The sequence below is a fragment of the Etheostoma cragini genome, chromosome 8 (assembly GCF_013103735.1).
Source record: "Etheostoma cragini isolate CJK2018 chromosome 8, CSU_Ecrag_1.0, whole genome shotgun sequence".
Taxonomy (NCBI): domain Eukaryota; kingdom Metazoa; phylum Chordata; class Actinopteri; order Perciformes; family Percidae; genus Etheostoma; species Etheostoma cragini.
This window is the reverse complement of record NC_048414.1, coordinates 16,631,592-16,646,029: the sequence shown is the minus strand read 5'-3', so window position 1 is coordinate 16,646,029 and position 14,438 is coordinate 16,631,592. Positions and strand designations below refer to the sequence as shown.

The 14,438-nt window shown below is 39.0% G+C and overlaps 3 protein-coding genes across 5 annotated transcripts in view; 1 reads left to right on the top strand and 2 right to left on the bottom strand.

Annotated features, from left to right (window-relative positions):
- Positions 1-9, bottom strand: part of slc6a13 (solute carrier family 6 member 13) — a 17,292-nt gene extending 17,283 nt beyond the window's left edge. Inside the window, exon 1 of the mRNA XM_034878104.1 lies at positions 1-9. This exon is cut by the window's left edge and continues 212 nt beyond it. The gene's annotated coding sequence lies outside the window, so the exon portion shown is untranslated.
- A 3,573-nt stretch (positions 10-3,582) lies between these two features.
- Positions 3,583-8,104, bottom strand: LOC117948477 (aldo-keto reductase family 1 member D1-like). Its single transcript, XM_034878105.1, has 9 exons — positions 7,856-8,104; positions 7,459-7,626; positions 7,255-7,371; positions 6,596-6,673; positions 5,204-5,326; positions 4,651-4,760; positions 4,137-4,302; positions 3,899-3,981; positions 3,583-3,739 (listed from the first exon to the last, which is right to left on the bottom strand). The coding sequence occupies exons 1-9, from the start codon at positions 7,946-7,948 to the stop codon at positions 3,697-3,699; spliced, it is 981 nt and encodes a 326-aa protein (XP_034733996.1). The 5' UTR covers positions 7,949-8,104; the 3' UTR covers positions 3,583-3,696.
- Positions 8,105-8,808: 704 nt separating this feature from the next.
- Positions 8,809-14,438, top strand: part of LOC117948474 (transcription intermediary factor 1-alpha-like) — an 11,110-nt gene continuing 5,480 nt past the window's right edge. For all 3 annotated transcript variants that reach the window (XM_034878100.1, XM_034878099.1, XM_034878098.1), the window contains exons 1-9: positions 8,809-9,481; positions 9,728-9,846; positions 10,138-10,285; positions 10,974-11,106; positions 11,444-11,560; positions 11,843-11,957; positions 12,130-12,276; positions 12,467-12,581; positions 12,873-13,249. In XM_034878100.1, coding sequence (XP_034733991.1) covers positions 9,205-9,481; positions 9,728-9,846; positions 10,138-10,285; positions 10,974-11,106; positions 11,444-11,560; positions 11,843-11,957; positions 12,130-12,276; positions 12,467-12,581; positions 12,873-13,249 — 1,548 coding nt within the window. In that variant the 5' untranslated portion in view covers positions 8,809-9,204. The remainder of the gene's footprint in view (positions 9,482-9,727; positions 9,847-10,137; positions 10,286-10,973; positions 11,107-11,443; positions 11,561-11,842; positions 11,958-12,129; positions 12,277-12,466; positions 12,582-12,872; positions 13,250-14,438) is intronic.

The following is a 14,438-nucleotide window of genomic DNA, read 5'->3' as shown; positions in this document are numbered from 1 at the left end:
ACACACACACACACACACACACACACACACACACACACACACAAACACAAACACACACACTCACTCCCCACAGCACACTAGAGGTCTGTGCTGTTTCAGCATGGTGGGCTGATTGCGTAACCTTTTGACACACACATTCTCCCAGGGCCTTTCTGTCCATAGAGCAACTAGGGATGGGGGAGAGTCTGGTCACACGTGTATTTAAGTGGCCGCTCAGATTATACAGTACATGCACAGATGTGTACGGATATGATATGTACAATCATCTCAAATATGTTTAAAGGCTGGTTAGAAAAAGATTTAAAGATACAGCATAAATTGTGCGTGAGATTTACAGTAAGAGCCTAAATATTTTAGTGGTCTTTTCTGACTGAGCGTTATTAAAAATAATTCTTGCTTCATGAAGCCCCTGCTCCAAAAATATCCTTAATTCAAACCCTGGAAAGGAGTCTTTATTCCCCCCACAGATCCAGTAGCCCATTCAGAACATTTTCCCACAGCAGGGGTCCATAGTGGCCTGGTTCAAGGCATTTGTTAGAAGGTCACAATCCAGAGGGTCTTTATGGAGGTGGGGACAGGGGGAGTGATGTGCTTCTGCTTTTCCTGTCTGAAATCTTCCATGAACTTCCCGCCCCCCCCACCTCAAATGAAATTATAATTCAAGACACAAACACATTGGCTTTCTATAAAAATGAAGCTGTCTCCCTGACTTTAGCTTTGTGGCAGTTTAGACTTAGAGTGTATGGCGGGCCAGTCTGTTTAATTAGTTAAAAAATAACCGTGAACCATAAGTCTACAAAGTATTTTATTTTAGTGCATGTTCTCACTTACAGTAACTTAGTTAGTTTTAAACCTCTCTGCAATTGTGTGTAGAGCTCTGTCCACATACGTAGGCTACATGATCAAGTAACCCATCATCACCAATACGTGTAATTCCATTTGATGGTATATTGTCTTTCCTTAATTATTGAATGAATAGTTAGACTTTTTGGGGAAATAAGCTTATTCCCTTTTTTGCAGAGAGTAACAATCAGTGTCAATAATAATAATCTCACTCTTGGCAAGAAAGCCAATGACTCTCTTTTCCAAAATGTCAAACTTCCTCTAAGATAAGATAAGTATGCGTCTAAACAAAATCCCTAATAACTTCCATACTGTATGCAGAAAAATATTGCTTCTGCTCTGATTAAAAAATACAACTTTTCAGGATGATAGGTACAAAGCAGGTAAAAAAAAAATCCTTTCAGCAATTATTGTTCAGTGTTCCTGTCATTTAAAACAAAAGTCTGCTTGGGCAGCTTGTGTTCCTTTCTTCTAAATCTGCTCATCCAGAACCATTGTCATGCTAGCAAATCTCCATTGGGCATAAAAGAAGACAAAACAGGAAAAGGGGGTTCATTACTGACATGTACAGTATTTTTTCATTCTCTCTGCAGCTTCCTGCTGTTCTATGACTGGACTGTATGTCACAGGTCACTGCTCAGATTGTAATGTGCTTGCTCTAAAGGGTCTTGTCTTTTCAGATCAATCTCAAATGTGCTGGTCCAATTAGATTTGTTTAAACATCTGGTTTAAGATACACATTTTGGAAATTCAAAGTTATATACTTTTCATATTTACAGCATTTGGATGGATGAATGACCATATTACAGTACAACAGTACACCTCTACTCTTTACTCCACTTCTGGGTTCCTTTCAAATCAAATGAGCAGTCGGGGCATATGCAAATATTTACTCAAACCTTTTCCAAGAGGGGCACTGTCAAGTAAGGTATATCCTAAAAAGTAGAAGTTTTTTTAAACATGTCTTAAGAGAAAGTAAGCCCCATAACAAAATCCCTACATTTGTAAAATGTATATGACTGCTACTTCCTTTCATTTTATGGTGGAAAACGTCTGTCTTTGACAGACAGCCAAGGATTGAATTGGCCACGATGGTTAAAGTAGGTAAGAGGTGTGTACACAAAGAACACAGTGTGTCCACACTGTGTTGATAGATTCAGTCAAATAAAACTTATATAGGCTACCCCGTCTGACCAAACAACACAGAAAGAGAGCTCTTAACAGACTTAACTCAAAGCCTGATGGGCAGTTTCCAGCTGTTGGCTCACCCATGTAATGCTTTTAAAAGCAGAGATTTGGCTGTCATGTAACAGTTTCCATCATGCTCCACAAGAATAATCACATTTAATAACTATGCAAAGAAGGTTTAGTCAGAATTGTATTTTGCTTTACTTTTTTTTCCTATGAAAAATGTTCAGATATGTGTACTTATCCAAACATGATACTGACAGACTAAGGCTGACAATCACTTGGAAAAGATTTAAAATCACAAAATTGACAACAACCAAGTTACAAATTATTAGAGTTGTGTGCTTACGTAATTCTAAAAAGGTTCTCCAATGTTTTCTCAGTTCCTTCATTAAAATGATATAGTCAGTTAGTAAACAAAATGCACCTTTGGAACATTGGATGAATGGTTGCTGATAACGGGCAATTTAGATATTACATTAAGGTTCAGCCACCCACTCACATCAGCTGGTATCCTGTCTATAATGGAGTGGAATGGAAATTTCTAAGTGACCCCAAACTTTTGACCGGTAGTGTAATTTATGCCATCTTTTACTGCAGGATGTCTGAGGTGAATATGTGTCGATCTTTAATATTAATAATAATTCATTACATTTATATGGCGTTTAAAAAAAAAATCATAGACACTCAAAGTGCTTTAATAGGATAAATAACCCCCTCCCCTCTGGTACGTTAGCACAAAGATGTCTTTCAGCAGGTACTTAAAACCTACATGTCTCAGGTGGGACAAATGTTGCATGAGGTGGTAACATGTTGTGGCATATGTTATTTAGACTTAAAGGGAGACACTAAATCTTAAAATTTTCAATTCTAATTTCAATCTAACTCTGGCCATGTAGGCAGTGCACTTATAATATAAAAATGATAATTCCATGTAACACTAATAAGGACACATGTAGGACACTCCAGTGCATACCCATTCAGAGAGGCCCGATTAGCTATAAACTGACTAAAACTAATGCACTAATATTTGTAGGGCCTGTCGTAACCACTTCACGCCACTAAACTTCGATGTTCTTTATTTTTGTGATCTCATACAACTGAAACCCTAACGTTCACCATTCTGATTTTCTTGGCTCTTGGACTTGCATAACTACCTGTTATGTATCTGTGTTGTTTGCTAAAATGGTGTTCTTTTTTTAGCCTTATCTTACAAGTAAATAAGGTACAGGACTTTGGTCAACTTTGGTTGGTTTTTAAGTTACCCTATCATTCAAAGTGAAATAGATAGTGATCCGGGGACCATTATTAGGAGATCAGTATCTGGAAAATGTTGTAAAAACAAACCTGGATGGGTACTATCAACTATCTGCGTATATTTATGTACATAATATTTTGCCATATTCACTTCAAAGAGGCTTATTTTCAAACCAAACTTTATTTATAGCAGTAGTTGATTTCAAATCAGTTGTAAGTAACAATTTAATCTCTTTAAATACTGTGAATCTCACACGAAACTCATGTACATCAACTTAACAACTTTCTCATTTAAACTGCACGTTAAAAGCATTCATTTATTTGTGCTATTCATTTACTGTGAGCTAGAGCCCTCTAGTGTTCCCCGTAAAAAAAGGAACCAGTGTAAACAGCAAAGGTGCTTGGGCTTTAATATTCATCATGAAATGGGTATTCTGGATGGTCACTCCACCTGTGTTGAAACAAAACAAAAGTGTTATGTTATTATTTCTGAGAATGATGATAAGGGCGTATTAGTCTTTTAGAAAAAATGTTCTTGCATTAGACAATAGAAACAACATAATGTCCACTACAATTAATTACATAATTTACAAACAAAGCCAATACTTACATAAGCAGCTCTACAAAGCGAATATTTTTGTTCAGTCCTTCGATGGCTTTAATTTCTTCCTCAGTGAGTGAAAAATCAAATATCTGGAACAAAATATGAATATTTCTTTTACGAAAATGATTGAAATTAACTTATATGTACTGTATGGAATTAATTGTGGCACCATAGCTGGAATTGAACAATATTACAATGCACGAAATATACAATAGTATGATACAAAGCATTTTTGTAAACCCACCTGGAAGTTGTGTTTGATCCTCTCTGGGCTGAAGCTCTTGGGGATCACGACAACTCCTCTCTGGACATTGAAGCGCAGAGCCACCTGGGCAGTACTCTTGTTGTACTTTTTCCCAATGGATACAAGCAGCTCGTCCTCCAGCAGGGGAGGGCATTTCACATTCACCCTTAACCAGAGACAGAAGAAAATATGAATAATGCCAGGACACAGACTTTCATTAATGATCTATGTAAGGTTCTTTCCATGACAAGGGTTATGCGTAGTTTTACTTTCATTGAAGATTTAGTCTATTTACTTTGCAGTTCAATTTTGTCATGGAACATTCAGTTCCAATCTTAAAGCCAAATGAATCACCAGTTTTTCCCCTGCCTGTGTGTCACAGAGATTTTAAATTTCGGTCTGTCTAAAAAATGAGTTTTTTTCACCTTTCCATGTAGACAACACCTTAGGGAACAACACATTACATAAAATACCAGCTGTCAGTACAAGTGCATATCTCTCTAAACCTACATACCAGGATGCATCTCTGGAGGAGCCGATTGGGCAGTAGCCAACAATCACAATGTCATGCTGACGACAGTACTCCAGAAGCTTGGGTTGTGTGAAGTATGGATGGCATTCAACCTACAGGTAAGCGAGAAGAACATAAATTATTTAAAAGAAAACTGTCCCAAAGTGGTCTGACATTACATTAGTGCGCTGTGGTCTTATTAAACAGAATACATTCAGATATGGAGAGGAAAAATCCACTCCTTTCAATACTATTAAAGCTAATGAAACATGTCTTTTGAGACAGTATATTACGATATTGTTACAAGGAGTGTAATCTAAGTATTTTGAGTATAAACCATACTATTAAGCTAAAGAGTACACAGCTATACTGCACCATTTACTAAAACACGTTCCAATGTGGGAATGTTAGCAAGACAACTTAGCCCTATGTAAGTATGAGAAGCTAAGAAATACTTCTTGTTGATGTTCTATGATACTGCTATAATATGCAAGTACTACATACAATATGCTCTCTCTGTTGTCAATGGGGGACTAAAGGGACACGTTGGGGTCACCTGGTTGGACACAGGCTTGTGTTTGAGGCCGGGTTTGTTCAGCAGCAGCTCCAGCTGTCTACGGTTGAAGTTGGAGACTCCCAGAGATTTCACCAGCCCTGCGTCTTTGCAAGCCTCTAAAGCCTATTGAGAAAAAAAAAGATTTACATCCACTCAAAGACTCTTAGTGATTATCTTTACAGACTTACTGAGATTGGGTAATAATATAAAGCACAGTGAAGAGGAAAAAACAGATCTTTGAACAGAGCTTGGCTGTTTATGACACTGTCCTTGACAGTTCCTGATGCTGCAGCAGAAAATGTTCTGGCATCAACCGCTAAGTATGAAGACATGTGGTTTCTCTTGATTCATTGATTTAATGTTACACTGTCATATTTTCTTGGAAGGCGTTCACTAAAAAGCACAGACAAAAAGCAGATTAGAATGAGCAACCAAATGTATGTGCACACCTAAAATTACCGTGTGAATTGACATGTTATTAGACACTTCTAGTTAAATGTAAAGCAATCCAAAACAATATCCATGCATTTAGTCTTACCGATCTGAACGCTATCATATTTAGTTGGTGGTAGTACTTTTTGTCACATACACATACATGTTGTGATTTCATTGTCTGCATTTAACCCATCCCTTAAGGGAGCAGTGGGTAACCATTTACAGCGCCCGGGAACCAACACCAGATCTGAGCCAATGCCTTGATTAGGGGTGCTGACTGGAGAACCTAGTACATGTTTTTTGATGGTGGGGGAAACCGGAGCACCCAAAGGAAACCCACGCAAACACGGGGAGAACATATAGACAGAAAGGCCCGGAATTACCTGGATTCAAACCCAGAACCTTGCTGTTTGGCCCCAGTGCTAACCATTGGGCCACCATCTTATTTTTCTTGTAATATTTTCTACAGGTTTACAATACAATATTATTAATATTGTATTTCAATAGATAAACCAAATAACAAAGTTTTTGAAAAGATTTTCCCCGTACTTCATATTTCTAAGTTACAGTTGTGCAAACAATAAGCTAAATATAAAAAATATTAAAGCAACACCAAATCAATTTCCTTTTCAGTCCCCCTACAGGTTGGAAGTGGAATTGTCCATCACCGCTGTCGTAACGTCTCATTATGTCTCATTGGAACTGGCAACTTGCATAGTGCGGTTAATGCCGATAATAAAGCCGCAAAGCAAATTCAGAAGTGCCGTTCACCCTGTTAGGAGTTGATTAACCAGTAAAAAACAATTTTGGAAACATCATTTAAGGTACAAAAGAATCTTTAGTGTTGCTTTAATTGAGAAAAAACATGTACATGTCCATACATTACAAACAACAAGGGGGAGAAGAGCAATGTCATGAAAAAGCAGGACCATCCGCTGGGAACTCAGTAGAACTCACCTCCCATGTTGCACACACGTCTGTGTGGTGGTAGATGTATTTTCCATCCTGGTCTTTTGGATAGAACTCATTTCCAGGCTAGAATTTAAGCACAATTCAATTCAACACTTATTACTTAAATATTGGAGGCATGATCTGGTCATCACTGTACAAATACTTTATAAAGTGAAGGTGTAAAAGTGGAGTTGGCCTCAACTGGACTGTTTAGGTTAAATTCAACTTATCATACAAATATCTGACTACGACCACATCAGCTTTAAACACAGTAGTTTCCCAATCTTAATCAAACATCTACCTCAGACAGGAATCTTTTCTGAAACCTATAACTAAACATGACAGATATTTTACACACGGATTATGCAGTTATGCATAAATACTACTGATTCATGACATTGTTTTGGTATCTTATCTAGTGCATATTGAATAACAAAAAAATGATCATAACTGTCTTGTGAACAGTTACGTAGATGTGTTTGTGTATTCTTTTTTAATTTAAAAAACATATATATCTTGCATCAAACTATCCTGTTTAATAGGGCAGAGCAATAATACTATCCAGACTAAACACTGCCAGTGGGACATGCGTACCTAAGGGCAATGTTCAGACAAATGTCTGGCTGATGAGTGAACTGCAGTCTATTTGTGCCCTGTGTAGTTACCTTGAAGGCCATAGGAAGCTCAATGATGTAGAGATCCACATAGTCTAGTTTTAAGGCTTTCAAAGTCCTCTCCAGGGTTGGTCTCACCAACTCTGGTGAATGAAATGTATTCCAGAGCTGAAAAAGAGAACACAGAACTAATTAGAGAACGTTAAAATTATAAAAAGGTAATCAAAACGCATGAAAAATGACAGAACTCTTTACCTTTCCGCAGTAAAAGATGTCCTTTCTTTGAACTGTTCCATCTGCAATCTTCTCTCTAATGGCTTGACCCACTTCATGCTCATTGAAATACACCAATGCCCCATCAAAGTGCCTGTAACCCACATCTATGGCCAGCTTGACACACTCAAGTGCTTTGCCTTTGGGTGTCTATCATAAATCCACAGAAAATGAAAACATTATTCGACGTTGTTTAGATTGCGTTGTGCTGTAGTTGGTGGTATGCATTCCTGTTTGAAAAATCAATGCATGTTCATATTCAGCCGTTAATGGTTATCAATCATTGCAAGTTATTAACAGAGCCACTCCTTCATTACGGAGAGATTACAAGCCCAGCTAACGTACAAGTCTAAAAACACACAGATGACATTCTTCTCACCGTTCGAGGGTCCCCATAGGTGCCCAATCCCAGCAGTGGAATATGGTTCCCGTCACTGAGAGGGACACTGTGGCTTTCTGCTGTCAGATTCATGTGTGTGACAGTGGATACACTGTTGTGCTCTCTAGCATGCCTACTAGGTCATTTACTCACAAAAGACCATGAACATTGAACCCTGACTTAACTGTTAGTGACTTCTTACAGAGAGCATTTGCAGATAAGTCAGTCTGTTTAATGGTTTTAAACAGTAATGAATTGGTCATGTCATATTTCACCAGAAAGCTGAAACACCCTCTTTTTATGTAATTATTGTCCAGGTTTTCATCATGCTGAGTTATGTAACAACTAAGCAGGCACACTGTTATTATAGCTGTACTTCAAATAAACAGAATTCAAAAGCAGTCCCAAAATAATTTAACTTATACATGTTTTTATAAACAAACAAAGTAACGATACACCTATAGCGTTGGGTGGTATATTGTGCTATGCCATTACAATGCCAATACATGTGTAATACGTGGAATTTGATTGAAGATGATTTTTGCAGTAAAATAATTTATGCACATTCAGGCATATAGACTGATATAGACTAGAAGTAATTTTTAAGAAAATAAAGAACTAATAAATGAAGAACTGTAGTTATGGATAGTTTTACATTACTTATTTTATGTGCACATAGGCCAAATGTTTAGTAGTGGTGATGCTTAATCTCTACTACGTTCAGTTTTTAGGTCAGACATGGAAGGGCCCATAATGTAAGGAAATGAACAGTAACGTTCCCCGACGTGTAACGCAGTCTAATTAACAACAGAGAGGATATTTCTTTAAAAAAAAAAAAACATTAACTGGGTAGTAACTGACTAACTTGCAGATTAACAAACGTCAGCCTTTGACCGGTGGAGCTAGTTCTCCATTGCATCAGTACATTACTACATCTTATTTGAACGCGCACTGCTTAACCCCGCCCCTCTCGTGCCGCAACGAGCGCGTGCGGTGAAATTTGAGCACACACACACATCCTATCTCACAACATCTGCGCCACTCCGCTCTTTCTCGGAGGTATTGCAGTCTACTTTATCTTTCGTGCTACAGGTTTGTGTGTTCCAGTCGATATATTGTCCTTTTACGAAAAGGTAACATATCAGCAGATTGTTTTTACATGTCAACGTCGCTGTGTTTCAAAAAAGAAAAACTGGCGAGTGAGAAAGGAAACATGCAGGTGTGAGAAGATGCTCTTTTATCGCGAAGAGTAGGAGGAAAATGACTCTTGCCTGGTCTGGTCCGGTCTGCTCACCTGTGTGGGTGCATATCGTATACACAGAGAGCCTTGAAGGCTAAAAGTGGAGCAAATGGATGGACACACGGAAACACAGGAGAGGAAGGATGCTGCTGCCATTGTCGTTGAGAACGAAGCTGAGAGCAAGCAAGTGCAAGAGGAAAAGTCCCATGCAACCGGCAAAAATTACCTGGACACTTGCCCCGTTTGCCATCTAAACTTTCACAGTCGCGAGCCCAAACTTCTGCCATGTTTGCACTCTTTTTGCAAGAAATGTTTGCCTTCGCCCTCGAGGAATTTGGCCATGGCGGAGCCACCAAACTCCCAGGTTGACAGCGCGACCAAACCACGTGAGTCCGTTTGTTTATAAACATGATCATGGATCAATCAGGGCATCACTTTCCCTTCACGCAGGACGTGACAAGTCATTGTGGCTCTGTACTGCTGGTGTGTGTTTAAGTACATACATTTTACACACATGGATTGCCTTTTGACTGTATATTGTGTTGTCAATGCGTCAGTTGTTTCATCATAAAGCACATACATTTCCAATTTAACTGATTTAGACCAACACGTGTGATCCTGTTTGGTTCCAGTGAATGTGATCCGCTGTCCAGTGTGCAGGCAGGAGTGTATGGAGGTAGATGTGATGGAAAACGCATTTGTGAAGGACTTAGCTGAGGCTCCCAGCAGCACAGTGGAGAGACAGGTCCAGGTCAGTGACACAATGCTTTACCATAGGGGGGCAGCCTTGTAACTGGTTTGTGTGGTCTTGGCTCTACTATTCCTACATGATAAGCAATGACATGTGCCTTAAGGGCTGAACTGGAAAAAATTGTCGATTATCAATTACTTGGATATGTCTTTTGTCCACTCTGACATCCTTTTTGCCAGTTAATCTAATTTAATTTGCTTGATCAAAGAAGAACCCAGCCTCTCTCCCCCATCTTGTGACCTGCCCACCTAACATGTATCGGCCTCTGATGCTTGTCTCATCTACCTGTAGTTCTGTATGACCTGTGATGACAGCACTGAGGCTGCTGGGTTTTGTGTGGACTGTGTTGAGTACCTCTGCGCCACGTGTGTGGACGCCCACCAGAGAGTCAAATTTACCAAAGACCACACCATCAGACAGAAGGCAGAAGTATCAAAAGGTATTCTTACCAGTGTCTTTATCTCATTGTTTTCTTCTGTGAAATACATGTACTTGTGGTGTTTCCATGACAATAGAAAGAGCTATTATGGGATCCGTGCTGCAGATGTCACACTTTCCTCTGGGTTCACTTTAGATCTTATCACAGGAGGGCCTTGGTAGCCTATTGGTTATAGCTCATGCCATATAGCCTTAATGTCCTCTCTGTCTCAATAAAAAAATAAAAAAAATAAAAATAGAAATAATTCAATGGGGTTATTGCATCAAAATCAAATGTTGTAGCTTTTATAGGGTAGTCCATTACACTGTCAAACATGAAATCACATGTGAAACTTAAATATTTTACATTCTTACACTCTTGACTAATACTAATATTGTTCAAAATAAACTTTGAGCTTATCTAAAAAAAAGACTATTTTATTGGCCTAAATGATGTATATACATTTTACACAGAAATAGATCATTTAACTCCATTCTAAAGCAAATTTGTGGTACTGGTAACAATTTAAACCTCAGTTAAATAATGAAAGAAATTGTTCAGTAAGTGCAGCATAATTCAAATTCAATTAAAAGATTTAGATGTGCACTTTGAAAAGAAGCAAAGGTCAAATGCTTATTATAAAGGATGTCGAATGCTTGACTTGCCAATTACCCAGACTGAAGGGTCACATGATGATTGTTTATTTCAGAGGTCCATGGTATGTCTGCTCAGAGGCCGATGTTCTGTGACATCCACAAACAAGAGCCACTGAAGCTGTTCTGTGACACCTGTGACCTGCTAACCTGTCGGGACTGCCAACTAGTCAAGCATAAGGACCACAAGTACAGTCACAATTTACAATACATAATATAATTATATTAAATAAAGGTTCATACACCTGTAATACATTGCGCTTTTGTTTGAGGTTACACTTTACAACTAATTTCTGTTTAATTGATTGGATTAACATTCATTTACTATCTGTCATTTGAGTTTGCATAAAAAAAGCCATGTATTGTTACTTAAGCCGTCTGTTGTTGTGCACTCTACAGAGGTTTTACTGAGCCCCTGTGAGTTTTAGGAGTGCTGCCGGACATCCTTTCATCCGTACCACCCAGTGCTTACTTTGGAAATTGCATTTGCAATTACATTGTTGTTCTTTTGTTCCTTTTGGAGTAGTTACCAGTTCCTTGAAGATGCTTATAAAAACCACAAACGGCACATGGAGAGCATGACCCATCAGCTGCAGGAGAAGAAGAAACTGATTGAAGACATATCAAACTCCATAAACAGTGGGTGTGTATGTTTCACCACACCACGTGATAACACATGTCGAGTACGCAAAGTGAATCCATGCCAAAGGTCGAACTCACTTATAGAACTGTTTACATTTATGCATTCACACGGCCTCCAAATCTCATTAACAAGAAAACTGTTGAAGGATAAAAGCATGCCAGTAATAATGAGATGACTCCAAAATGTAATTTGAAATATTTGCTGTTAATTGTTCATGTTTTGTTTGGGATATCATCTTCAATGAATGAATACTTATTGGTAGTTGTAATGTATGCTTTTCAGACTTCTTCAGGTTGATCGGAACCGTACGTCTGTGCATAATGAAATAAAGAAATCCATCTGCAGTTTGATTCTCGAGATTAACAAAAAGGGCAAGATGCTAGTCACTCAGCTTGAGGTAAGACAAAAGCTTTTAAATGTAATTTATTAGTTCCACGCTCTAGACCTGTAGCTGGCTGTGGTGTTGTTTCCAGAAGAACATTACTTGCATGCAAACTCAGCCGACTGTCTTACCCCGAGGCCCAGAGTGCATACCCTCAAGCAGATGATAACTTATTCATTTTTTCCAGGCTGTAACAAAGGATCATGAGAGTGTCCTGCGAAAACAACACGAGGACATCGGCTATCTATCCAGACACCTGGATCATGTCATCAACTTCACCGAATGGGCCACAGCCAGGAATGGGGGCACGGCCCTCTTATACTGTAAACGTTTGGTATGGCTTGTCCAATCATTCATTCACTATCACATCATAGTCTCGTTTTCTCAACATGAAACTCAGCTCAGCTTTGAAAGCCGGTTAGACGTATGGGTGTGTCTTGGATATGATGAAGTGGGAGCATATGCCTTTTGTAACACACACAAGTCCTCCTTAAAAATTATTAATAACCTCCCATCTGCTGCAGATTCTGTTTCAGATTGGAAACCTCCTGCGGGCAAAATGTAGTACCTCGTTTATACCACAGAGCACTATACGCTTCCAGAGTCAATCCTCTTATTGGGCTTCAAATCTTGATCTGGGTAAGACATGAACAAATATATCTGATACAGAGAATGCATTTCTTTTAGTCTTGGAACTGTTTTTTGTCAAATCATGCCAGTTAAAAAAAATCCTATTGGGCTCTAGGAACATTTTTCAATATTTCTTTAAAACACTTAATAACCCGTACAATTTCCCAAATGTTCTATTGCATTACTGCCTACACTTTCTCTTTCCCACAGTTCTTCGCAGAAGTTTAGTCTGTAACCTACTGTGTATTCCGTATCCGTACTTGTTATGCACAATCTGTCTCTGTGTGTATGTTCCCTCAGGCTCTTTAGTGGTGGAGAGTGTCCCAGGCCACCAGCTTGGTGGTTTTCAGGGTATTCCTCATCAGCTCTCCCACGCTGGGCAGGGCCCCTCAGGCTCACCCTACAGCTTTACCCTGGGAGCACCCCACAATACTCTGGCTCAGCTCCAGATGCAGGTGGACAAGCTAAACCCACAGGCCAGCTGGCAGCCCCAACCACCTCCTCCACACTGGACATGGTACCAGAGTGTCCGACTACAGCAAACCGTCCCAGGGCTCCTGCAAGGAGGCTCTCCCTCCAACAGTATGCTTCCCCAACCAGGCCGAAGGTTTATGGTGCCTCCTCCCAAACACGTCAGCCCAACTAGCAGCTTAGCGAGCACTGAGTTTGCGCCCCAGGTTAGTTTGCCTTTCTGTGCATTAGTGTGCATGGGTTTGACTGACAAGCCCTCTTAACAAGCACCGACAGTGGACAGCATTGTCCTAAATAGAGCTGACAGCCTTCACATCCTGGGTAATTCATGTCTTTCCTTGTCAAGATGGGGTTTAGTCTTGGAAGAGCTTATGACTCAAAATCCTAATACAAAACAGCTAAATCCACAGTGCAACAGGCCAACATGTGACAGAGGACGGACCCAAGATTGCATAAGAAAGGCATGCTAACATCTCGTCATCCAAGTTGTTTAGTCTAGTTCACAGGGTGTTTAGGTTCCAGCGCTGGAATATAAGCTCATTCATAGGACAACACTGCCGTGTGAAGTGTACACATAAGTTGTGTGATACTGATGTGAACAAGCTGTTATGGCTGCATAATGAACTCTCAAATGTTAGTAAAAAATCTGTAGTAAATAACACCAGTAATTTTGCAATCAGCTTAAAGATATTTAAGAAAAACTGAAAAGTCTATCATTTCAAAATATAATAAAAACTGTTTTTGTTTTTTTGTAGTGCAGCTGTAAGTGCAGATTCATTTGAAAAGTGACCTTATAGCCAGGGGTTAAATTTGCCTGAGAAAGGCCTGAACCTTGACGCTGGTTGCCACCCACCATAAAATTGCTATGATATTCTGCCTAAACAATGTTTTGCTTTTACAAAATGAAAATCATGACAAATCCCAATTTAATGATGACAAATCCCAATTTAACCTGCTCATGCAAGCAAATTTCTAAATAGAAAAGCTGGCATGAGGAGGCAAGTTGATTTTAATACTGTTGTGAAATAAATTAAACCCAAACCTGAATGTGACCTAATTTTTGCAATAACAGTGACTGCTGCATTCTCTAAAGAGGGTTTAGAATTAAAGCAACTGAAAACATGCTTTAAAATCTTAAAGTTCCCATGGCATGAAGATTCCACTTTATGAGGTTTTTTATCATTAATATGCATTCCAGAAATCCAGCCAGAAATCTTGGTGTAGTCATGGACTCAGACCTGAATATTAACAGCCACATTAAGACAATTACAAAGTCAGCCTATTATCACCTTAAGAATATATCAAGAATTAAAGGAGTTATGTGTCAACAGGATTTGGAAAAACTTGTCCATGCTTTCATCTTCAGTAGACTTGACTACTGTAACGGTGTCTTTA

Excerpts from the sequence above, each read along its gene's own strand:
- LOC117948477 (XM_034878105.1), bottom strand. The coding sequence starts at position 7,948 with ATGAATCTGACAGCAGAAAGCCACAGTGTCCCTCTCAGTGACGGGAAC. Across the intron at positions 7,627-7,855 it reads CCTATGGGGACCCTCGAACG|ACACCCAAAGGCAAAGCACT; the intron begins GTGAGAAGAATG and ends GATTTATGATAG. Across the intron at positions 3,982-4,136 it reads GGATCAAACACAACTTCCAG|ATATTTGATTTTTCACTCAC; the intron begins GTGGGTTTACAA and ends ATTTTGTTCCAG.